Genomic DNA, 25,943 nt, shown 5'->3' with positions numbered 1-25,943 from the left:
TTTTTTTTTTCTCTCCCCCCCACCCCAAAGTACAGGCAGCGTCCCAGTCCTAGCAATAACCCTTGCATACTTCCTAGTGAATTACATGGACTCAGGGAAGCATCTTTTCAGTCCTTGTAGAAAATTCCTGGCTTCTAGATAATCCAGGTGAGAAAACAAACTCTTAACATTTTAATAATTTAATTTTCTTTTCTTTACAACAGCAACAACAAAGATTTTTAAATACCAAGACAATGATTGAAATGCTAACGCTTGAATAATCATCACGGTCCCATGAATAATAGTAGGTATTTACATGAAACTATGTTTTATTCACTTAAGAGAAAAAGGGGCTGTATTTTATTATGGCAATTCTTGTATTAATTTGGCACATAGCTGTAGGCACACAGCAGCTGCACCTACGGCCAGGTTTTAATTTTTGCATTTTTTTTCCTTTTCATTCTTGCACACAACTGACTAAGCTTCCTTTAGAAACAGTTTTTTGTGCTTATTCCTCCTTGCACCCTTTGGAGCTGCCTTTGGATTCTCAGCCACTAACCTTCAGGGGCTGTCTTCAGGCTTACAAGGACCTTCTTCTGGATATTTTCTTCAGGTTTCCCTTTAGAGGATCCTGCTGATTAAGCCTGCCTCGCCTCTCCCCCCCTTACCTGCTCTTGCTGTTGTCCTCCTTGCCTTTTGTGGTTTCTCTCCAGCACCTCTCAAGTTCTCTCTGATTCCAAACCCACAGCTGCCTAAACTACAATTTATTTAGGGCTTTCAGAAAAGCACTGTGTGATACCAGTATCTTACAAGCTCTCAGCAAAGAACAGTCTTTGGATTTTAGTGTGTTTCTTGTGATTTTAAAGTTAACAGTGGATGAATTTGAATCTTGTACACAACTGTATGAACTAAAAGGGCCTAACAAAGCCTGATCTTCCTGACAAGATGACTGAATTTAGAGATGCCTTGCTCTGACTTCTGCATATCATTTCAAAAACATACAGTCCTGCTGAATGTCAGCCAGCACAACTCTCTCAACAACAAACAGCTTTCAGCAAGACAGAATCTTCATTTTCCTGCTACCCTTAAACAAGAGAATGATCCTTCTTTTAGACATTAATCTTGCTTGGAATTTGGAAAAAAAAAAAAGAATTACTTCTGGTTTTGAAGTTCTTGTACAATGATGCATGACGTTTTTAATTTTCTTGTGGACTTTTCAAAAGGTGATGTTGAAATGAAGAGTCAAGTAGACAACCACACCCTGAATACAGCTGCAAGCAGTTTTTAAATGCTCCAAGCAAATGTTTTACAGCAATAGGCTAAGAAAGATACTTACAGTAATGGAAATGTACTTTAAATTCTAGCTATAAATATCTGCTGATGCATCTAAGCAAGTAACTTTACTCATTCAATAGTTTCTTTTGGAACACTGGACATGCTTTATTTCATTTTTTTTTCACAATTTATTTAAACATCTCACATATACAAAATACATTTTCTTTTTTTTGAGAAGTGATGATTCTTTTTTACCCATTGTAGAAGATGAAAATGAGATTTGAAAGCAGGCACACCTGATTTTGGAGGAAGAGGACAAAGATGAGGACAAATGATCCACATGCTTAAGCTGGGGGTGAGACAGGACATTCTAAGCTTTGAGACAGACTTCAAAGAAACAGAAGAAATATTTTAAATGTTGTTAGCACCATCGAAGTTCAAGTATTGGAAAGATACTCTGTAATAATGAAATTAGCACCACTGTCTTCTGAGTGGAACTGAAAGTAACTCATATGATATGGAGAAGTGCCTACAAAGGATGTGGATTACACTTAGTTTAGTGTATGAGGTAGTTTAAACCTTTGGAAGTCATGGTTTTAAACTTCCTCTGTGGAAGATATTCAAAGGCCACAAGTGGTGCAAACTTTCATGATTTTTTTATTTTATTTTTTTTTTCTTTACAAAGGTTGACATTTCCCAAAGCAAGGTGTTAAAATCTTGAAAGACTTCCAAGTCCTTTTGGGGCTGTATTAAATTTCATTGCACAATGCTCCAATCAATTCTTCTCCTTCTCTTTCGCCCAGAGTTTAAGCAAGTAGATGAACAGAAGGAATGGAAGGAGTCAGCTTTCATTATAAAGAGAAATGACAAAGAGAATAATTTGGGGGGGGGGGCTTTAAGTTAATTTTAGTTCATTTATTTGAAACAGACTGGGCCAATGTCCAAACCGAATTCTTGGTCAGCGCCGCCAATATCCAAAGGTGCAATGTCGAGGATGGGCAAGCGAGATGGCTTATTTGTTCTGTATTCAATGATCGTTTTGCCCCATTGATTGTTCTTTTTCTGCAAGAGAAGATTCATTAGAGTTGTTATTGCATTGTTCATAGTACTGAGAACAGTTCTACCTGATTCGATAATTTCTGAAAGAAGTTCATGTTAATTTTGCTGCCATTGTTTGCAAGTAAGATACCCATATCAAACCATTCATATCTCTGATAAAGAGGAAACATTTACTTTAATCTTCTGAAGTAGTGTGTGATGCTCTACATTACCATATTGTTCACACTGATGCTAAATCCTCAGAGAGCCTTGCCTGAGATACTGAAGACTTAATCCTGCCCCTCCTGCAGCTTGTGAACTACTTTCTAAAGAGTCTTCAGTTTACACAGGATTTTTGGGTCTGGTCCCTCTTAAAAGCCTTTTCTTTCATGCCACGCTGCACAGTACAGGTAGGATTTGTTTGTACCCCAGTCCTTGCCACTTGTTAAAGATCAGCATAGTTAGTTCTACAGGCTACTTATCTTCAGTGGGTAAAATTTTGCTGATCTCACGGATAATCTAGTCCTGAATGAAAGCACAACTCTGTCATTATCGCAATCATGGTGCACATGCTCCGTGTTACTTACAGAGCAGCCATCCTCAAGAACGCTGAAAGTGAATCTGCTGTTGCCTTCAGCTCGTAGTTCAACATCATTGGAGCCCTGCAGTATGACAGCCTTTTTAAGATTTCCAGTCTCCTCGTCCATGTAGGCAATGCTGTTCTTGCAGTGGTAGGTGATGTTCTGGGAGGCATGGTTGGCCAGCAGACGCATGAAGGCAAGCTGGGTGGCCATATCCTTTGAAGTCACGCCTTCATCGTTGTATTCAAACTGAAAAAACAGAAAGGAAAACAGTCAATTGTATTGCTGGGTAAAGGTGGGTGTTCGAGTGTTTGTTCTAGGAACATAAAAATCACAGAAGTCTGCCTACTGCAACTGCAGAGCTAGAGAACACCAAATGAAACTACCAGGAAATAGGCTGAAAACCAGGCACGAGTGGATGCAGTTATGCTGTAGAGCTCTGTTCCAAAATACTGCTGTTGGCAGTTCATGTGGATTTAAAGATGAGATCAGACATTTGAGGATTAGAAATCTATTGTTTCCATAAATACACAAACAATTCCGGGATCAAGGAAACCCTGATTTTTTTTAGTTTAATAAAACAGTGTCTGTGGATGTTATGGATGTTTGTTTCCTTCTTATATTCTTTTACAGCATTTGCTTTTAGCCAGTGAGAGAAACTGGACTCTAGACTACCCTTGTTCTGACCCAGTGATGAATTTTATGTTCTTATACTAAAGAACTTGGGACACTGATTTCATCAGACTAATTCAATTTCATTTAAGAGTTACGTAGTTAGATCTCCTTAATTGTACATAAGAGATTTTCAACAGCTGTTGTCTAACATGCAGGTAGATGTATTTCTTGGTTTTACTTAGACCAGCAATTCTGAGTGTTACTGTAGCATACACTTAGGATCTATTATGTGTCATAAAAATATCTAGGGACAGTGCAATATATCAAAAATAAATCCCAATTAAAAGGATAAGCAAAGATGTTTTTCCTTATTTTTTCAGACAGTTTCTGGACTGTCTTTATACCAATGTACCATATTCCAGTCCAGGATTCCCTTAGAAATAGCCACTTATACTGAATTGATCATTTGCAGACACCAAGAAAAGTTAGAAAAATACTAAGAAATAATTTTAGTGAATTGTGATTCAACTCAGAAATTGAACCGAGTTCCCTTGAGAGAAAAGGTAAAAAGGTAGTTTTTCCCCTTTTCCTGTTTTCGTCTAAGAGTTTAAGCCAAGTTTTGCTCAGAGAGACAGTAGATGGGGAATTCTTCAGACAGCACTGTTGGAAACAATCATTCTCTAGTATATCACTTACCTGACTGCCACCATTGATCGTTTCACCAAACCATACGTGCTTCTTGTCCTTGGGATTCTTGTTGACATACCAGTTCTTAGTGGGAATATTCTCAGGGTTAGCATGGATGCAAGTCTCACCAGTGGCAAAGTCACAGTACGCTCTAATGGCATCTGCAGAGCAGCCTTGGTTAGGATCAATCCAGTAGAAACCTGTAATTGAGGAAAGAAATATGAACAATAGTCCATTGAGGTTAACATTTGCATTCAGTTTATATTTCACAGTTTGACTATAGGAACTCAAGAGAGGTGATGAATATCACAACTAAGTAAAATATTAGGGTGTCAGTTGGGAGAAACACGTATTTTAGATTGTCAATATATAGGAAATTTTATTCAAAAACTAGGCTTAAATATTTTTGTATTTTGAAAAATTATTGCAATAATTGCACAACAACAGATATGAAGAACTTGTCAGAATGACCTCATAGATAAGTATTTTCAGTGAAGGCAGACAGAACTTCACCTGTCATTTAGTATTTTCACCTGTTGGCCAGGGACACCCTTCATCAAAGAAAGCCAATAAGCTGAAAGTACTCCCTGGGACAGAAGGGGCCATTATCTGGCACTAACGTACCGCTGCTCCATTCTGGGTGGCTAAGTCTCAGGTCACGGCAGGTGCGAGCTGGGTTCTTTCTGGAGCCTTCTGGGGTCAGCAGGGTCTCAATTTGGTTGTTCAATGTTTTCAGAGTGGCATCAACTTCGTAATCCTTGGGTCTGAGAGAAGGCTGATCAGCCCGGTAGTATTCTGCGTCGTAGCCAACTTCATATCCACCACCATTGGGACCAGGAGGACCAGGGGGGCCAGGAGGACCAGGGGGGCCCTAAAGTTTTCCAAAAGCAAAAGACAAGAAGCATTCTCTTATAAATAGGGTTCTCAGCTGACTGCTTCTACACATGCATTGCCCTACTGAAGTCCTAGAACTCTCAGCTCTTATCTGAGGAAGGATTTATGGACCCGTTGTGTGGTGACTACTATGAGCTAAAGCACTAGATTCACTGTGTAGGGCTACCACATCTTTGTGCACATACTGGCTGGCCATAAGAAATGAGCAAGGACTTCAGGTTTATTAGGGAACTGTTGAGATGTTCCCTATTCAGGAAACGTTGAATAACTCACAACAGCATTTGGAAGTTTTTTTTTCCCCCCAAATGAAAACACATCTCTCTAAACTATTAAGCTTTTGAAGTTATTTCCTTGTAACTGTGACTGAAGTGTGTTAAAACAACAAAATAAAAGTTATACTCACAGCAGGGCCTTGGCTACCATGAGAGCCACGTGCACCAGCAGGGCCAATAGGTCCAGGAAGACCATTGCGACCGTCTTTACCAGGAGGACCAGAAGGACCGGGAGGACCCTGAAAGGAAACTCAGTTTAATGACAGTAGAGATCACTAAAAAAAGGGATTTGTAAATGGGAGCGTAAAAATTTATTGCATAAAACAATGGGAGAATTATTTACATATGCTCTTATATTTACATACCCTTGGGCCAGCAGGACCGTTGTTACCAGGAGGACCTTGATCACCATGTTGGCCCTATTGGGAAAGACAAATGCACCGTCATTAAAAAATGCAGTGCCACACATTGTATTAGCATGATTCAAGAGGGAACTATAATCAGCAGATGTATTTGGGTTCACAGAATGGAAATCTAGGGCTACTGACATTTATTAGTGGAGCTGGGATATAAAATGCCTGTTTTAGGGAGGGAGGAGAGAGGGTGTAAGGACATATTTACAGGGATAACCTATATAAAAAGGTATCTACATTGTTTCTTCAGATTTTCTCAGATGCCTTTAAAAGTAAGAGTCAGAATTCCTAAAGTGGATACCAGAATTTAAATGGAAGACAATCTACAAATGAATTCTGCTTCTCTGTGATACAAAAGCTTTGCAATTTCTGAGAAAAAAAGGAAATGATACTAAAACAAAAGCAGAGCTTTTTAATTCTGAGTAGTCAAATGCACTTTAGCTTCATGGCTTACAGTATTCACAGTTCTAAGATCAACTATCAATGGCATTATGAAAACTTGACATTTTTTGTGGAGAGCATTGAATGTTAAAGAGGATCTAATGGCCTTTGACAGATGCTGCCGACTGGAGTAAGTCAAAATACTGAGAATCGTTTACTTACAGCAAGACCAGGAAGACCCTGCAATCCGTTGTGTCCCTTCAGGCCAGGCAGACCTCTATGACCCTTGTCACCAGGTTCACCCTTCTCACCACGTGGACCTTGTGGGCCCTAGGAAGGGATACAGATGTCAGAGGAACAAAACAGAAGGCTTCAAGTAGTTATTACTCTCAAAGCAAGAATTAAGAACAAGCATTCTACGTTACGGCATAGGTTACCCCTGATTTACTTATATGCATCCTGTTTAAACTCCCAGGAAAAGTGTCAGTGTCAATTTCAAAAGCCTCAGGATTGGTCCCAGGGGCGAGAAGGCTGATCGAGATTCTAGGTCTATAAATATTTACGGCTCTTTAAGCACTACTTTTTGGGCTTAAGCACAGTTGTGAGCCCTTAATAATAAAGCATGTTTTCTCTTCTTGCAAGCATGTAGTAATGTACTTAGAAATCAGACTTACAGCAAGACCTCTTGGACCAAAAGCACCAGCAGGACCGACGTGACCAACGGGACCCTGAAACAAGAAAAGAAAATGCATGTCACTGCTGTATATTGTACATCGTTTTCTGCAGATATGTTAAGCATGGAACTTCTATTAAGTAATTATCCACATATTGCAGGGTTTTGATGTATAATGTATACACGTATGATGGACAAATGTTAGTCCTGTATCAATCAAAAAATGCAAGATCTCATCAACTTACAGGATCACCACGGTTTCCAGCCTTTCCAGCAGGACCAACTTGACCATGAGGACCAGGAGCACCCACGGCACCACTGGGACCAGGGCTACCAGGAGCACCACGCTCACCCTGGAAACAAGGGAATACAAGAGGAGAGACTGTTACTACTGACTTACACATATTGGAATACTTCTTTCATAAGCATGAAATAGAAGGAAAGAACACGTTACCTTGAAACCAGGAGCACCATCACGGCCTGGAGGACCATCATTTCCAGGATTGCCCTGTTAAAATACCATTTAAAAATATTAAATTCCACCAACATTCATATCACACAGAACTGTATGTCAGCCTAATTGCTCCCAGTGAGATTGAGAAGACATTAAGGTGAGATAGCTAAAGTCTTGAAGATAACAAACCCTTCATTACAGATGACACCTTGAGCCCTACATTCACGTTCTCAGAAAACTAAGACAATCTTCAAATATTCTAGGTTTTACAAGATCAATATAAAATAAAACTTTTGTTGTTGTTTTTATTTCTCTAAATGAAAAGTTAGTACTGGAGTCCTCAGATTATCAAATAAGCTTCCCTGATATAGCCCACAGAAAGCTTTATAATAGTTATCTGTACAGGATAAAATAAAATATGTACACATTACCTTTTAACTGTTATGTCTAGCCATTGTATGGATACCCTTCTTAAAGGTGAACTACTAACCTGGATGGCTAAGTTAGATAGATAAATTTATTCACTGCTCTGAAGAGCTGGTAGCAAGGCCACCAAGATATTGGAAGGTACAAGTTCACTAGCAGAACAACCACCAGTTGCATCCAGATTTTCTGTGTGTTTGTCTTTGGCTCAAAACAAAAGCAATCCTGAAGAGGAAGTAAGACAGCTTACATCACGACCAGCTTCACCAGGAGCACCATTTGGACCAGGAGAACCCACAGGACCAGAGGGACCACGAGCACCAGGAGGACCAGAAACACCCAGGGGACCAGGTTCACCCTAATACAGGAACAGTGGTAACAAAATGTGACATAATACAACAAAAACAGTCTTATAGAACTTTTGGCCTGTATCTACGAGAAACATTTCTCTGTGATCAATTCTGAAGTGAAACAAACAAGGAGACAAGGAGAAACATATCTAACTATAGTAAATGTTATCTTCCTTCTAAATTTTCTGCCTCTTCTATGCCTTGCTAAGAACAAAAACCTCTGATGCCATTCAAAAATATGCTCACCTGCAGACACAAATCTTGTCTGTAGCAAGCAATAATTTCTGCTGCTCTAAGTCTGTAGGCTCCGTATAACTATCATCTGTTTGCATGAGCAACAGAAACAGCAGAATCTAGATCTCCTGTCCCATAGTGTTCCTTAACAGGAGACCTCATTTTTCTTTACACTAGCCCGTTTAAAGCAGTTAACTAGACATATACTCACTGTTGCTCCAGAGATGCCTGGAAGACCACGTTCTCCCCGAGAGCCAGGCAGACCAAGGATACCGGGAGCACCAAGAATACCCTGAGGACCTGGGGTACCAGGAGGACCCTATGACATGAAGACGTTATTTATATTAACAGAGAAAAAATGGTTTTAAAGGCCCTTCACACTTCTCATTTGTTCTGCTCTGTGACTGCTTTCCAATGATCTCAATGTGTGTCAGTGCCGGTTCCCACACAGAAGAATTTGTAACCAAGGCAGAAAACTTTAAACTCCAAAGGTAAAGGTCTGTGAGGAGGTAATGCTGGTTATACACCTCCCCTCCCCAACTGCTTCCACAACAGTGAAAATGCTCTTTCTGAAAAACTGTCATACGCTTCTCCTTTCTAGACAAGATCTATTGAGTCATTGCCATTCACTAACAGTGAGTGGTGCACGAAAACTGGGGTATTCAGTACAGAGAAAATGACTGTGTGAGGGGAACTGTGTGAGGGGATTCCACCGTGATCATCTGATTCTGAGACAGCCTTAGAAGATACATAGGCAGTTCCTAACATCTCTAGACAAGTCTTAGAGCTCTTTACTGACCCTTTGAAAGGCAAAGGCTGTTTAGTTAAGAGATGTTTCAATTTCCTTAAAATTTGAGCACGTGCTACTAAACTTGGCCTAAATAATCATCCTGACTGATCACCCTATTTATTATTCTTCATTACAGTCAGGCCCTCTACGTCAACTATGTTTTTATTACAACATAAAACTAGAACATTTTTTGCTTTATACTGGACATTATACAGCAAATTTTCAACTGTCACCTACAAAATGTTAATGCATGTCTGACAAGTACACCGAAGACTTTACTCTTAGCTACATCTTTATAAACAATTTCTTGAGTCTCAGTGGAGCTTCTGCTTAAAAGCTTTGACAAATTTAAGGGTAAAGGAGAAAAGCCCTTCGGAAGTACCAAAATAGTCTTAGAAGCTGCAACATTTACTTGAAGAGAGATAGTTTTAATGAGATGTGATACTTAGTAACTTACAGGAGCACCAGCCTCTCCAGATGGACCTTTCTCACCAGCAAAACCAGGTGGGCCAGCAATACCTTGTTCACCAGTACGGCCAACTGGACCAACATCTCCACGCAGGCCTCTAGCACCATCTTTGCCAGCTGGGCCAGGAGGACCAGGGGGACCAGTGATGCCCTAGGATTGAGTATGAACATGACATCATTACAATATAGACTAATTAACTGGGGATAACAGGTTTCATTTTATGTCCATGTACAGAAATGGTACTTTGCAATAAACCAGTTATCAGCTGTTCCAGAAAAGCAACTGCTACTACTTTTGTTAGCAGTGGATAGCTGGAATCAGAATTATTGAATATATATTCACTATATCTAGTGAATGTGGCAGAATTTATATGAAAATATTGATTGGCTTTGGAGACATTAATTACAACTATAAGGTCTATGAGAAAAAAAAACTTTCAACAGGATTGTTTTGCTTTGGATACTTGGATTTAAAGTATATTTAAATACAGGAAAGAAATACCTTTTCCTAATGGTTGGAACACCCTTGTGAATAGGAAGTTTTACAAAAGTCAATATAAAATAAGAATTTTTGGCTGAGAAATAAAGCAGCAGTGACTCCCTTCTTAAACAAAAGGAGAGGTTGCCCTGCTTCAGACGGGGGATGGAACTGCAGATACTTTAGAAAGCGTGGACACAAGGTAATCTCTCCATACTTTCTGAGGAAGGTCACAACCTTGTTATTCTACTCAAAATCAGTGGTAATGTAGTTACTCTCAATGAATAAAAACAAAAGAACCCCAGATTTTTACAAATGGCTAGGTACTTCAAGACGCAGACAGATGCTTGATGACTAGTAAAAAAACTATACTAAATGCATAACTCCCACTCTGGGAATTTAAGCAGTTAAGTGACTCTCATCCAGGTAAAGACCTGAAGTAATTCCAGTACAGTCAGACTTTGAGTCCACGTAACTAAGATGAGGATTATCCCTAACCAATCCAACTTCGGATTTGTCTCCCATTAAAACTTTTTCATTAGTTACTTACAGCAGGGCCTGGAGGACCAACTCTTCCAGCAGCACCAGGGAAACCAGTCATGCCCTAAAAATAAAAGTAAAAAGGAAAATTTGGTTTAAAGGAAACGATGACTTTATGGAAAGCAACAACATTAATGTTAAAAGCCTGAGGACTTACAGGAGGACCAGCATCACCACGAGGGCCAGCAGGACCAGCAGCGCCAGCAGGACCCTATATGTGAAGGATTGAAAGAGACAGATGATTCAAGCAAAGACTGCTTATATTCACAAAAAGTGGAAGTCAAGGGGTCAATTTCACTCTTACAAAAGTTAAGGATGATTTTGTTATTTACTTTAAGGAGAGGAGTACTGGGCCCTAAAACAGAATTTATGTCCTAATATTAGGGGTAAGAAATTCTCATGTATGTTTTAAATCAATATGGCAAGGACTGCAAAGAGTTGCATAAGGCATTTGTGACTCCAATGAATCTCCCTTGAAATCTCTCTTGCCAATGCATATACATCTAAGCAAATCTGGAAGTAAAAAGGTGAAAGGTGAAGTAAGGCAAAAACCAGCAAGTCCTCTGTTTGCACAGTATGACTGCTTCAGCCATGTACTTCCAAGGCCTGGTATTGCCCTAAAGCATATGGTAAGATCCCCAAGCCATGTTATCTTGCAACACTTCACAGTATTTCAAAGACCAAGGCCTGACTTTCTGCATTATTTCCACCAATTCCCCAGTAATGGGCTGCATGCAGGTGAAGTAGTGGATACCTTTGGGCTATAAAGGTGTAAGCACATTAAAAGCCTTTTTGCAAGTGGGTGCACAGACAAATTTGCACATATGCTTCGGCATGACTGGGACTGAAACTCAATTTGCAACAGCGTATCTTGTCTTTGAGAGGAAGGTATCAGGGTCCTCAGCTCAGGAACTTACCCACAAACACCCCCTGAATGGTCCAAGATAGACTGATTTTGCTGATCTTCAGGGCAAGTTGAAAATTATTTACTTATTTCTCTTCCTTTCAGTTCCAGACTCACGATCTGAGCCCACATAAATAGATTGACAAAGTTTATATAGTGGGTGAAAATCAGAATGCTGACTTTCCTCACAGCCTAGTTTGAAATTTTGTTCTTTTTTTAATTACCTTTTCAAAATTCAAGGCCTTCAGGCTAGCATATTTCTTGCTTAGCACAGTTAGGAACCACGCATTTTACAAAGACAGTTCACTTACTGGTGGTCCAGAAGCACCAACTGGCCCAATAGCACCTGTGGGTCCTGTTTCACCCTTAGGTCCTTTAGGTCCACGTTCGCCTTTAGCACCAGGCTGACCAGCTGCACCCTATGGGCAGAAAAGAAATACAATAAGGAGTTGGAAAAACATACAAAGAAAGTAAAGGAATGGTGTGAATCAGTAAGAGTAAGAGAGCAACAATACTCACAGGAGGTCCAGCAAATCCACTAGGACCTACGGGACCGGGCTCACCACGTTCACCCTAAAGAGAGGACAATGAATTGGCTTTAAGAGGGCATTTTTCTGAACATCATGTCTTTGACACAAGACTGGTGGAAGAAATTTCTACTTACAGGAATACCACGGGCACCAGCAGGACCGGCAGGACCAGCAGGACCTCCTTCACCCTGAAACAGAAGGCAGAAGACATGATGTGGGGGAACACCACGCTAGTCAGAACACAGTAGACCCTGTGGTACAGATGCATAAGTAAATCTCCACTTGTCTCTGTTTTGACTTGCACTGCTTTAATAGTTTCTAATGACAATTGGACAGGGTAAAGAATCATTGAGTTAACGCGTGGTTCTTCAGCACCATATCAGAATGTCTTCCCACTGCATGAGCAGGATCATGGCAATTAGCCTCAACTGGAAGGAATTCTGATAAAGCCCAAATCAAAGTTTTCTTGCAGTAAAAACCACTGCCATATAGGTGTTTATCCCTTCCCTGTCCTTTTAAGAAGAGACATGGGTGCTATGGCTAAATCCCAGTAAGTCTTGCCTTCCAGATGTGAAAAAAACTTACATTCTAACAAGTTGGAATCGTTTTTTGTTAGACTAGACACTTCATCTTCAATACTCCTGCTGTGGGTAAACTATATAAACAAGCAAGATTATTTTTCATTCAAAGAATAGACTTACCCGATCACCAGCACCACCAGCAGGGCCAGGAGCACCAATTGCACCAGGGAGACCCTATAGGTCAAGAGACAGGACAACATTTCTGACAATATGTAAGCAAGATTGACTACTTAATTTTTTCTCTTTTCTCCTGGAGATAGATAGGTGATTTTCTTGCAGGTATTTTAATATAAAGTATACTTAATATAAAGGACACATGATTTTGTCAAATAAAATCTATGCCATTATTTTCTTCCCAAAGCATGCAATCTAGGACAGGCAGCCAAGATGTCAAATTAATGATAATTTTGTGTTTTTACAAGCTGCCTTTTGAATTGGTTGTCTTTGGGCTGAGCCTATAAACTTCCAGAGGACAATATCACATTGAAAACTGTCTATGAAATACATTGATCTCTGCTGATGTCATTTCTCTGCTTGTGTGCATGAAGTGATCGCTTTTCTCACTCCCCAGATTCAAACATCTCTGGATAAGGTGCTACATAATCATGCTAATTTGCCTCAAAAGCAAACAGCTGTAAAAGGAAATAAAACACACTGGAAAATGAAAATCCTAAATATTCTTTTTAGTCACTTAAGTTCTGAAGTGCAGCAAGGCAAACTCAAGTAGAACCAAGGAATACTTACACGAGCACCATCTCTTCCTGTGGCACCAGTATCACCTCTCAGACCTGGGGCACCCTAGAAAAATCGTACACAGAGGAAAAAAGCAATTATATTGGCAATGAACAAAATAGTTTAAGAAAGAAGCCCTGAGCTGTTTGCTGAGTATACATGCGTTACAGAGATATATATCATGGTGGGTTTGGTGTGAGAACAGACTTATTAACCTGCACGTCAGTGCATAGTACTTTACAGAAAGTTGTAAGCAATTTTTATCCTAAGTTCCTTACAATTGCATTTACACTAAATGGCTATTGTTTTGACTGAAAAAATCTAAGTTCCAGAAATCTCAGTATAGAGTTTAAATAATGAACAGAATAGAATTTAGAACAAGATGTACTTAACAAGATAGAAATCAATTAAGGATAATTATATGAATAAAACAGAGGTTGCGACAGGACTTGCACTTAACTAGACTTCACAGCTTTATAAAACTGCTTATGCCAGCTAAAATGGTTTCTGATTTTATTTATATCTGATATAATCACAACATTTTTGTGATTGATTTACATGTCATAGGCACTGCACCTGGAGTTGAACTGTTAGGGATTTGATCAGAGATTCAGTCCTTTGTGATCTGTAAGCCCATTCCTGCTGTAAAGCCTACACAAATTTAATATTGCTTTGGTAAAGGTAAGCTGATTGTTACCCAACCCTGTGAAGTACTAACTGCCACTTAAACCAATTTGCAAAGAGCAAAGATCAAAATACAGCCTTAGTACCTCAAAAGATTGTCAGTCTGTTGGACCAACAAAACTTGTATTCATGGAGTATTAATGAAACACTGTGAAATACAGTTTCGCAATATTTGAAAGTCATTTGGGTAACCTGCTTTTTTTTTTTTCCAGCTAGTGTAATTCAGGTATCTCCCAAACCTGCGTATGCCATAACAAAGCAGGTTAGACCACCAATCTTACCTTCTCACCCTTGCCTCCTGGAACACCAGCAACACCTCTCTCTCCTGGGATTCCACCAGGGCCAGCAGGGCCAGGACCACCAGCAGCACCAACATTACCAGGCTCACCCTAGCAGCAACAGGATATCTTGTAAGACAGAGTGAAATAATTCATACAATACGGAACAAAATTGTTATTACTACTAAGACCATCATTCTGCTTACTCCTACTGAGTCTATTTAAAAGACTTTGGTCTCAAGCTATTGTATTTATTTTACTTTTTCAGCTAGTGAAGATGTCAGTCATGAACCCTGACTCTGTGAACTCCTGAGGTTTTAGTCTGTCCCACAATCTAAAATAAACTTTAGTAGAAAGAGTATATGTGAAAATCTTGAAAATTGAGCCCGCCCCACACTCAGCATCCAGACAGTGTAAGCTTGGTAGATGATCACTCATTATCATGCTAATGTTTTGGGGAAAATATTGCTTACTAGACTCAAGAACATCTTGCCCCAGGTGGGTACAAACAGAGCTTAGTATGAATTTTGGCCAAAATCTTCGACCCTGGATCAGAGTAACAGCATTCCTAGATGAGAAGCTGTATTCAAACTGATTTCAAATAGGAGCTCCCCTTCTATACTCTGTAGAGCTAAACAAAGAATCTGTTAGTGGGGACTATCTGTGAGCTTTACTACTACTATCATGGAGCTTTACTACTTGAAGTAATGGCCTAGTGGCTATGGTGTGGAGGTTACCCATTACCAGCAATCAGCTATGCTCAGTAAAGAAGGCTTTTGACTGCCCTCATCAGCAATTCAACAGTGAGGCAATAGCAGCTAGAAGAGACAGAGACATACCTTGTTACCATCAGGGCCTGGTGGGCCAGATGGACCACGGCTTCCAATGGGACCAGCAGGACCAACAGCACCACTTTCACCAGGAGGACCACGCTCACCCTGCAAGAGACAGTCTGATTGGAGTTTTTCCTTGAATTGGTCTGTAGCTTAGAGATTTAAAAGAACTGACTGACAGCAGTGACATTATGATGCATTTTTAGCTGAACAAACTATTATTAATATTAAAATTATGGACATTAACTAAATTGGTCAGAAGAACTGTCTCTAGCTTTCAACACAAATATAGCAAGGTACCAAAGTCTTGCATCATAACAGCTGACAATTAAATTACAGGTACTTCTTGGTCATGAACTTTGGCTACTGCGCTTACTCTTGAATAATGACTTGAATACTGTTGTCAAATGGAGCTTCTGATATCAATTTGAGGGCAGATAATTGCAAGGGAGTGAAGAGAAGTGAAGGCAGTATCTTCTAATGACTATTCCAGGCTCTGGATTTTGCCCACCATTTGTTTACAATGACATTACATGGGAGGCAGGAGCTGGCTAGCAAGGGATGGTATCACTGAACTGGTCAGGATTAAGTCGACCTACAGACAATGGAGCTGAAAATTCTCATATGTACCAGGCCTCAGAATAACACTGTAGGACCAGTCTTTTGCCATCCACACTCCCATTGTGAAGACTGTTAATGCATAAAAAATAAGATCAGCTCATCAGGACCTCATTACTTGGATAATATTTGTATTGCTTGTCTAGAAGTTTACTAACACTGGCGTGTATTGTATAATCATACACCCTGACAACTGGAAAGAGCAGAGAAAGTTCTCTTTCCGGGTAGTCAGTCTGCTGTGTTCTGTACCCAAGAAGAGCTGTTTGTCTTGAGAAACTTGTAAAAGTACATAGTTCATATTATTACTGAACACTTTATTAAGACAGTCTCTACTAGATTTCAGATGAAATACTCACTCTTGGGCCAGCAGGACCAGGGACACCAAATTCACCGTGAAGACCCTAGAAGAGAGGAGATGGATTGATTTCAAAAGCAAAATTAGTTTAAACTGAATGTTTCTTAGCAGTAAATAGAAATGCTTCTCAAATTGCAGCAGTATATTGAAAATCTTCAGACTAAAATGAATCTTTTAGATACATAAATGCTTTTCATATAACTGCACAAAAATCTCAGAGCATACATGATAATAGCTGTACTTCTTGTGTGAAGAGCTACTGAACTCCAAGCTCATTTGTAAGGCACATGCAATGTAAATTCTTTTACAATGGGACATGGAATGGTGTAACTATAAAATTTAAGGGTGGTTATGATGCATAGGATGCACAATTTGCAGATTCCACCACACATTAACTGTGCAGAACTTGGTGCATGAATTATCACTGTTACCTCAGTTGTACGCCATTGTAAAACCACTGAAATCAGTTATGTGCAAAGCCATACAACTGGAGTAATGCCAATTAGACTGAACCTTGTAGATTTCAAGAGAAATTTGGAATAAAATATTCTTCATGTACTGTCTTGTCTTTTGTGGGGGATATTGTTGCTTATTGCCCAAAAAGCAAAGGATTGGTTTTATTTTTCCATACCAGAACTTTGAAAAAAGGAATATGTTGCAAATGACAGAGGACCTTCTCCATTTATGGCTACCTTTAACAAAAGGGACTATTAAACTTTACATATAACACAGATCACTTTGTTTTGTGAATGGATTCAACAAGCACTTGCTTCACCACATGTGCAGTTGTAAACATAATGCTTATGCAATACCTGCCCATACTTGTGCAGTACTGTGTATGGCACTCACCCTTTCACCGGGTTTACCAGCTTCACCAGCTGGACCTGAGGGACCTGGCAGACCCTAAGCGTAAAAAAAAAACAAGGATACAAATAAAGTTAAGGCAGAAGCACTTCATGCTTCGTAAAACAGATAAAGTTGGACAGAGCACGTAGCTACTTACCTGGAAGCCAGGAGGGCCAGCTGGACCTTGTTCACCCTTTGCACCTTGGTTGCCCTGGATAGAATAAAAAAACCAAGGGATTAGTTTGGTAGCAGAAATACAGAAAAATGGATTTGAAAATGGGAAGTCCCATTGATGAAAGATAAATCAGCTATTGGATCTGTGTGGAGTCTATTACTTACAGTGACACCAGGAGGACCTTGAGCACCGTTGTTTCCCTCAGGACCAGGAGCACCCTAAATGTGTTCAAGTAGAAAGCTGTTAAAGTTTTGATTTGTTATAACTCTCTTAAGTACCTCTGTGTCAAAAACAAACGTCTCTGGCTGCATCTTTTGAACTCACACTGGTACATTTAAGCTGAAGTCTCAGTTTATTTGACTTACCTATTTGCTTCTAAGAGCTTCACTGTCAAAAAGCACTGGAGATGCTTATACATTTAATGTACTAGAGATGCTTACACTGCATTTGTTTTAGTAACTGCAGTGCCTTCATCCTTACAAAAACTTCCTTTGGAATTATAAATATAGGAACCTGGCTGAGAGACTATTTTTCCCAGAACAAACCAATTATTGAAACCCTTACATGGAAGATTTACTAAATTACAACTATCAGTAAGAAACTGCTGGAAATTTATAGAATAAATTAGAAACTATACACTCTCCTCAAAAATTTGCACAGGAAGTGCTATTTTCTCCTCTTAATAGGAAGCTAATACCCCATAATTAATTACTAAATTAATACCCAGTAGGGATAATTTTCATTTACGCTAATATTAATCCTTAAGTAATAATCCCCACTGACATGAAGCTGTATGAATGAGTTCTAAAGTGCTTTTCTGTTTCATCACCTACTCATGCTTGCACAAGAAAGTGTTATCTTATTACAGAGGCTTTGAAAATCTATGTTTTTCTCTATGGAGTTTCATAAAAAAGACATATCCACATACCCGTGGGCCAGCAAGACCAACATTGCCTTTTTCACCAGGTTTGCCAGGTTCACCCTGAAGTCAAAAAGAAAAAAAACACCAAAATTTAACAAAAACTTCATATTAGGTTCAGTCTAAACTACTGGATAGAGACTGATACTCTCCTTGCTGAAAGATTTACTGTAACATTTCTTTAACCCTAATGAAAAAAACAACTGACATCTGTCCTGTTTAACCAGTTAGATAGAATAATTATGCAAATAAATGTCATCTTTTCAAAAACTCCAATCATTTATTTTTTTGAGATAGTAATCCAAGCCCTTGAAAATCCATGTAAATTCCTATTTCAGACACTATACCTACATGTGCATGTAAAGCAACACTGCAAATCCAGGAGAACTATCGTTACTTGTGGGACACGTCAAAAGCCCCACTGAAATCACTGACAGCTTTTCTTCTCAAGTGAGTGAGCTTTGGACTACACCTTGAAATAACAATCCCCTGGAACTGAAATTTAGGCTTTGTGTCCAACTTTTACAGAACTTCTACTGAATTGTATATACAGAAATGATAAATATATGTAGCTACCATCACTTTAATGTCCAAATATTCCTAAAAATTGTTTTTTGTTTAATCACATTTTAGATAATCGGAAAGCAATTTAAGATGGAACTCTTGAATGTAAGTGAATGCCATCCAGTAAACAATACAGGACACAGAGAGATGTATTTGATTGGGGACCTACGACTTAGTTTGGAAATAGTTTCATAGAAATAGGAAGTTTCTCTACTGTACTTACAGTGGGACCTTTTGGTCCAGGGAATCCAATGTTGCCAGGCTCACCTCTATTGCCAGCTGGACCAATTGGTCCAACTCTACCATCTGCACCAGGGAAACCCTAGAAAAATAAATAATACATGTTGAATGGCTGGGGTAATTTAGTTGGTTCTGAGAGTTCAGTTTTAGGAGAGAAATGTACTGACAGGAAGCAAATGCCATTTAACTTTTAAACACTGTTTATACATCACAGGCACCTGCATTCCTCCCTTTTTCTCCTTTTTATAGAGCTGTGAATTTCTTCTTCCTCTCCCAGAGCATAGTCCTGATCTAAAACCCACAGAAATGAATGGCAAGTGTTTTACTGATCTTCTGAGTAATACGGTAGTAAAGTCTTACTGGTTTTACATAGTCATATTAGACCTCAGTGTTGAGACCGTTGCTTCTTAAATCTTAGTTTATGCTTATGCTTTGCATGCACTGCAAAAACAGAATTAAAATCAGAGTACTTACAACAGGACCTTCCTTGCCAGCAGGGCCTGGGCTTCCAGGCTGACCTGGGAGGCCCTAAGAAAGGAAAGATTTCATGTCTTTAGAAGGCGTCCAACATTTAATCAGCTTTTTTACACACACGTACACACGCAGATGCCAGGTTATTGATATACATTGCGGAAACAGGGCTGCATGTCCTATTAAGTTTACGTCTAAACTGAAGTTCAGTTGGGTGGTGTGTGCCTCCATGTGGCTGAAAATGACTGACAGGTAAGTACCCGTTTCACTCAAACTCATTTAGGCTCTACTTTAATAGAGAGTTTGAAGATGCTTAATAGTTCACACATGCATTGAAAGCTTCACTTCATGGGAGGTGGGATAGGAAGGGAAAGAATAGATTAAAGAGGACAAAAGTCATTGACATGGAAATAGTCTGGCTGGATCTAGCACCACCGAAGTAGATGGCTGTTTTCAGTGAAATCATGAGCAAAATAAAATTGAAAGAATTGAGATCAGCCATCTCACATTATCTCATATTTTAATAGAGTTTGCTCTTCTTTTAGTTAGTTACAGAGGACACACTACAATTGTGATCTTAATGATCACATTGTGTAAATAATCATAAGCAGAACCCCTCTTCTAAGTCAGTGCAGTAGCCAGTATAAGTGAATACTGCTCCATGATCAAGGCAGTAAGATGCTACCACATACAAAAGAAAGGTATTTCAATTAACATTTTGATGCTGCTTAATCATTTCCTCACAGGTATTTTTTCAATGGACTGATGGAAATCCCCTAACTGTGGTTAGCAGAGACTTTTTTTTTGCAGTTGGAGTTCTGAATAATTTTATCCCCCCAAATGCAAGTGATTTTCTTTTTGCACAGTTCAAACTTACTCTTGGACCCATAAGACCAGGCTCACCAGGACGGCCACCATCACCATTAGGACCCTTAGCACCAACAGGACCACTAGCACCACGGTTACCAGCAGGTCCCTATCAAAATAAATACACAAGATTAGGCAGAGGTAGCAAAAAGCACCATGTGTCTGTATATAAAAAAATGGTTTGGAAATAGTGACTCTGGGAGAAGTCTTACCATGACACCAGCTCTGCCATCAGCTCCAGGGAGACCACGAGATCCAGGCACACCCTGCAAGTGAACACAAAACAAATCAAGAAAGGGAAAGAGAAACCTATTCCTGTAAGGTGGATAACACTTATTAAATTTCAGCTCTTCAAGCAGGTATACTGACTATAACATAAGTGCAGCTCTAAGCATTCACAATACACATTTGCAATGAGCAGTGAAGAAATCTCTCACTTTAAACTCTAACCTGCTTTAGGAGAGCATTTTCAGTGTTCAGTGTAATTTAACAGTTGGTGTGGCCAACAGCTAGGATTCCACAACCTGGCAGGTAGCGTTTCACCTTCACTTCTCTGCAGAGCATTACTAGCTTATCTGACTCTGCACAACCAACATGAGGTGCAATACTGAATCCTGATCTCGATCAAAAAAATGGTGGAAACACTGCCTTTATTTCCTAGCCTTTTCCACTGAATTCCTGCTCCTGCATGAAGCCACATGCCTCCTGAAAGTCACTGCATTATCTCCTCCCCCAGCAAAACAGGTGCTAGACATCCATGAAGACACTGAATTGAAGCCTTTGTCACACTATTTGTGAGCCAATTATCTCTTTCAAGCAGTTAAATCCCATCATGAAGGTTTATAGAGAAATCAATAATGATTCACTAAACGTTAAACAATGGATAATACAAAGCAACCTATAATTAATTCAGGGATAAGATAGCAAACATTAATGCAAAGCAAAAACAGGATTGTTCCCAACTAATCAAAAGGCTCAGAATGGCAAATGAGCTTTGCCTAGCTGCAATAACACGCATTTAATGACTTTAAATTATTTAAATTGCCTTTGTCTAGCAAAGCCTAGCTTTGTTTCTTCTTTCCTTTTTGTTTCTACTTCCGGAACATGAAAAGAGAACTTACTCTCAGACCAGCAGGGCCAGGGGGACCAGCAGAGCCAGGTTCGCCATTGCTGCCTCTCTTGCCTTCCTCACCACTTGGACCAGGAGGGCCGGGAGGGCCAGCAGCACCCTATTTCAACCAAACAGAGAAAAAGAAGAAATCAGATGCTGTGTTGCAGGTATTATGAGGCTTTATTCATTGAAACAACACTCACACATTGCCATACTTACAGGCTCACCCTTGTTACCGCTTTCTCCCTTGGCACCAGCAGGGCCTGGTTCACCCTAGAGTCCAACATAAAAGAGATCACAGAATTACATGCCATTCTAAGAATCTTTTTCTACCTGTACAGCTTTCATGAATCAAAAATATCTTTCATCATCCAATGTCATGCCTGTCTCTATTCTGATAGATGGTCTATGAATGTAACTTTATTTTTGGCCTAATGGGCATGAAAACGAACATGTTAAAGATGTCTAGAAATGACAGTAATGGAAGTATGAAGTGTTCAGGGCTGGTTCCTCCACTGAGGATACCCCCTAAGGGCCTGATTGTGAGACTGCTGTCACATCTCTTGATAGCATCAACATGGACAGAGCTTAATAGTTCTTGCACTCAAAGGGAGTACAGAGTCAACCTCCTCAGTCTCAGTGTAACACAAATGAGCTACAATGCCTAATTATAGTGAAGCCCTAATTACAGTGAAGCAACAAGAGTGTCTGCATTAAATGCAAAAATATATCTAGAGGAAATCTTTTACAATGATGGACACTGTGTCCAGCTTTCAAATGAAGACATGCAACAGAGAAAGTCACTTACAACAAGTCCTCTAGCACCACTTGGACCAGCGGGGCCAGGAGGACCAGGAATACCACGGGGACCAGGCAGACCAGGAGCACCAGCAACACCAGGAAGACCCTGTCCAACAGAGGGAGAAAATGTATGGTGAGCTCATTATCTTTTCTGTTGCATTTTTTTTTTTTTAATTTAAAACAAACAAGTGGAAGTATGGCTGTACTTACAGCTGCACCTTTAGCCCCAGGAAGACCATTAGCACCAGGGTTGCCCTAGTAAGGCAGAAAAAATGATACTGGTTAATTCAGAGTCTCAAATGCACCATTCAACAATGAAGACTAGCAAGCTACTCACTGGAGGGCCAACAGGACCGCTGGAACCAGGAAGTCCAATCTCTCCTCTTGGACCAGCAGGACCACTTGGGCCAACATTACCAGCAGGTCCAATTTCACCCTGTTTGAGAAAAGGATAAAGCTCTCTATCAGTATGCACAACGTTAGGGCAATAGCAAAACAATCCTTTATTTGCCTGACATTAAGACCACAATACAATACAAGTCCCTGTTTCAGAGACCAGGGAACCAAGGGACTGAGAGCCTTTATTGGATTTCTAAGGCACTGAAGCCCAGGTAGACCCCATTGAAGCTGATGGTTAACATGAGAACAACAGATTATCAGCATATCTGTGTTATCATCAAGAATTACACATCAGGTTGACCTAGAAAGTTAGGATTAAGATTGCAGTCTTATCTGCAGCCATGTGTCATCAGCAGTGGCCTAAGATGCCTTACAGTGTTTGAGACCTAACTGACTATTATCTTGCATCTTAAGCTGCCATTTGAACTGATGCAAAGTGCAAAATGTTGGCTGATCAGAGTACTGTGGAACAGTGCTCACAGTAGTGTAAATGATAGGGGAAACTGTTCTAGGTACCGCTCTCAGAACTTTGTATTCACTTAGTCTATTACAAAAGCCTAAACTGAATATAATGACAACTTCTAATGAGAAATTCTGTAAGTATCCAGAGTCCACACCCTGGATATGTAGGTGGTTCTCTCTTGAAATTGCTTGCTGTAACCACACTGACATCTGTATCAGAACAGATTTCATGATTTCCAGAAGTCTTGGTTTTTCAGAATAACCATCAGAATAACAAATGTTCCTCATCTTCCATGCAGTTAATATAAAGAGGTCTAGCAAACAATATTCTATCTTACTATAAAGGGAGATCAAGATAAGAATTTTGTCTATTGTGACACAGAATTTGTGTACACGTGTTAAGGATGAAAAATGGTATCATACTACATGTGAGTTTATGCAGCTCTTCTGGACAAATAGTGAAATTTGTAAATGCAGTGTATGGACACTTGCCTAAAATCTTATGGACAATTTCAGTAAAATTCAAAATAATGAGCCTTGCCCAGGTAAAAATGCTAAGATCTGAGCAATAAACTGAATTATGTAGTCCACAAGAGCAAAATGGCATTGCCCTAAACCTGGAAAGTTTGAACGCAGTTTCTGCATCGTAAATTCAAGAATTCAGGTTAGAAGGAGCCTGAAACTCAACTGCAGCTTCTTTGCCCTCCACTACTTATTTAAAGTGACAAAAACTGCTACTTTGCTTATTTGTCATGATCCACATCATCTTTCAAAGGTGCATAAAACAGCAGCACCACATCGGATGCAGTGAAAAAATTAGGCTATATGTCTTACTGAGCCTGTCTAGCATCAGTCCTCTGAGTCAGCTCCCACCTAACCCAGTAACAACTACAGCTCCCAGCTGTGACTTGCTGGCTGTGCAGGCCTCCTGAGCTTTTTTCTACATGTTGTTTTGGATGTAGAACTGCATCTGTCACACAAGACAGTACAGTCACTTCTGGAATAGAATGGGACCTGGATCCCAAAGTAAAATCTTTCTTCTGGACATATAACATGGTAAGTAACTTGTTAACACTTCAGTATGTGTGCATATCAGCTGTGAAATTAACCGCTGTATTTGTTATTAACATTCATATATCAAGTTCCCCAAGTACTGTAGGAGTTCATGCTCATTCTGATCTGTAACAGTTTGATAAGACAGTACTCCCACTTCGAAGAGGGTGTATTTTTGTTGCCTGTCAATACTAGTAACTATATTTTATATTCATCGTACCAGTAGAAGGAGATATTCATACCTTAGCACCAGGAGCACCTGGGAAGCCTGGAGGACCAGCAGCACCAATAGGGCCCTATGAAACCAAGGGGAAGCATATGAGTAAATGCATTCTGTGACTACACAAATACCTTGCTTGCTCAAGTAAACAGATTCTTTTAAATGCACATTTATTTAGACATTTCTGCACATTACCACTTCAGAACATCGGTTGCCTTTTGCAACTCCAAATGGACAGATTTGGTTCACTACAAACAGTTGATAGCATGGTCAATGGTGAAAAACATTTGTAGTGCAGCTAAAAAAGTGATAGTTAAGCAATGACTGGTAAAACCTTGCCTTGAGGGCAAACACCTGAGAAAGAATAAAACAGAGGATGGGCTGAGACAGGCATCTGCGAGGAGAGATGTCTTGCTGTACAGTCCCAAGATGAAGGAGAGCACTGCACCCTGCAACTGCAGTTCTTAGGTGGCTCTTTCCAACACATTTACTGTGCAGGGACAACTGTGTACACTTTCACAGCAGTAATTGTTCTGGCCTATCACAAGAGCTCATTGTCCTTCAGCATTTGTCCTTCCTCACATATCAAAGAGGATTGGTGAGATCTCTGCACCACTTTACAAGCCAGTGCTTGACCAAACTTTTAATTAAGTCAGTAAGAATGTTTACTAGAATTTGGATCAAGCATAACAGCTGCTGAGGGCAGGAGTTGATTCTAAGGTGTGAACAGATTAGCAATCTTGATTTATAAACGGAATAATTTTTGAGGCAGCAGGTATGGACAGCCACAGTGCCCTTTCACGTCAGCTTGCCAAGGACCTTCTACTGAACCTAGCAACTGTTGTGAAATTTGATTGTGATAGGACAAGTTTCCTAGCATACAGTAGCCAGAAGAGGAGATACATTGATGGATTCATAGCCTTTGTTATTCTTTAATGTACAAAAATACAAAGGGATAGTTTTTCTTTGATTATTAATGAAATATCCAACTCATTCACAGCTATCGGAGATTGACATCTGCTTTTGTGAGCTAACATCTTTGAATTATAAATACCTTATTTCTAAGGAATTCAAATGGGTCAGCCTATATGGCAAATAGGAATTGGCTTTTGACATTCTATAACCTACTGTGGTCAACTGGGTACCTGGCATTCTCACTGGTTTTGCACAAAGAAAATGAGACTAATTGCCCTGTAAAATATGTATGAAAATATCAACTTTCTGAATTTCCATTATAGTGACTCTTCACATTTTAAATTCCTAGAGGAATGAGAATTTAACGGTATTTTTGTTCTAGTTTAAAAAAAATTGCTTTACAGAATGTTTGCAGCATCATAACTTAAGTATATGTAAAATAACTTCACTGGCATAGACACAGTGACCCAATGCAAACCCCTGCTACTACAGGTTGTCTATTTGTCTGTTTTAAATGCCTAATGATGTATGTTTTTAAATACTGTGTGGGGGAATTGAAGTGAAACTCATACTTCTGTAAACATTCTGTTTTGCTGAAGCATGACAGATATTTGCTGTGATGAGGAGTATTAAAATCAACTTCTGGCAAAGTAGACAGGACCAAGTTTGGCTTCATCATTGACCCACATTTTGAAGGCAAGAAGGAAGAACTATTCTGGGATATTCCTGATTTTTAGATCTGGGATGATTATTGTTCTGTTACACTAGTGCAACTGAGGATTCTGTTCGTCAGCTGTTTCCCTATACGCTGGTGTCAATGAGAGAGTATTTTGTCCCTTT

At 39.6% G+C, this 25,943-nt stretch overlaps 1 protein-coding gene across 2 annotated transcripts in view; it reads right to left on the bottom strand.

Annotated features, from left to right (window-relative positions):
* Positions 1–1,888: 1,888 nt before the first annotated feature.
* The window catches only part of COL1A2 (collagen type I alpha 2 chain), a 36,999-nt gene continuing 12,944 nt past the window's right edge, over positions 1,889–25,943 (bottom strand). For both annotated transcript variants that reach the window (XM_035545550.2, XM_035545549.2), the window contains 37 exons: positions 24,211–24,264; positions 22,392–22,490; positions 22,265–22,309; positions 22,062–22,160; positions 21,473–21,526; positions 21,264–21,371; positions 20,355–20,408; positions 20,153–20,251; positions 19,279–19,332; positions 18,788–18,886; positions 18,010–18,063; positions 17,246–17,299; positions 17,064–17,117; positions 16,910–16,963; positions 16,062–16,106; positions 15,094–15,192; positions 14,258–14,365; positions 13,305–13,358; positions 12,681–12,734; positions 12,114–12,167; positions 11,969–12,022; positions 11,761–11,868; positions 10,703–10,756; positions 10,556–10,609; positions 9,517–9,678; positions 8,481–8,588; positions 7,936–8,043; positions 7,263–7,316; positions 7,054–7,161; positions 6,810–6,863; positions 6,358–6,465; positions 5,707–5,760; positions 5,473–5,580; positions 4,800–5,046; positions 4,185–4,375; positions 2,880–3,122; positions 1,889–2,316 (listed from right to left, as the gene is read on the bottom strand). In XM_035545550.2, coding sequence (XP_035401443.1) covers positions 2,170–2,316; positions 2,880–3,122; positions 4,185–4,375; positions 4,800–5,046; positions 5,473–5,580; positions 5,707–5,760; positions 6,358–6,465; positions 6,810–6,863; positions 7,054–7,161; positions 7,263–7,316; positions 7,936–8,043; positions 8,481–8,588; positions 9,517–9,678; positions 10,556–10,609; positions 10,703–10,756; positions 11,761–11,868; positions 11,969–12,022; positions 12,114–12,167; positions 12,681–12,734; positions 13,305–13,358; positions 14,258–14,365; positions 15,094–15,192; positions 16,062–16,106; positions 16,910–16,963; positions 17,064–17,117; positions 17,246–17,299; positions 18,010–18,063; positions 18,788–18,886; positions 19,279–19,332; positions 20,153–20,251; positions 20,355–20,408; positions 21,264–21,371; positions 21,473–21,526; positions 22,062–22,160; positions 22,265–22,309; positions 22,392–22,490; positions 24,211–24,264 — 3,357 coding nt within the window. In that variant the 3' untranslated portion in view covers positions 1,889–2,169. The remainder of the gene's footprint in view (positions 2,317–2,879; positions 3,123–4,184; positions 4,376–4,799; positions 5,047–5,472; positions 5,581–5,706; positions 5,761–6,357; positions 6,466–6,809; positions 6,864–7,053; positions 7,162–7,262; positions 7,317–7,935; positions 8,044–8,480; positions 8,589–9,516; positions 9,679–10,555; positions 10,610–10,702; positions 10,757–11,760; positions 11,869–11,968; positions 12,023–12,113; positions 12,168–12,680; positions 12,735–13,304; positions 13,359–14,257; positions 14,366–15,093; positions 15,193–16,061; positions 16,107–16,909; positions 16,964–17,063; positions 17,118–17,245; positions 17,300–18,009; positions 18,064–18,787; positions 18,887–19,278; positions 19,333–20,152; positions 20,252–20,354; positions 20,409–21,263; positions 21,372–21,472; positions 21,527–22,061; positions 22,161–22,264; positions 22,310–22,391; positions 22,491–24,210; positions 24,265–25,943) is intronic.

Source organism: Cygnus atratus, chromosome 2 (genome assembly GCF_013377495.2).
Source record: "Cygnus atratus isolate AKBS03 ecotype Queensland, Australia chromosome 2, CAtr_DNAZoo_HiC_assembly, whole genome shotgun sequence".
NCBI lineage: Eukaryota > Metazoa > Chordata > Aves > Anseriformes > Anatidae > Cygnus > Cygnus atratus.
The sequence above is the reverse complement of the archived record's forward strand: the minus strand, read 5'-3'. Positions and strand labels throughout refer to the sequence as shown.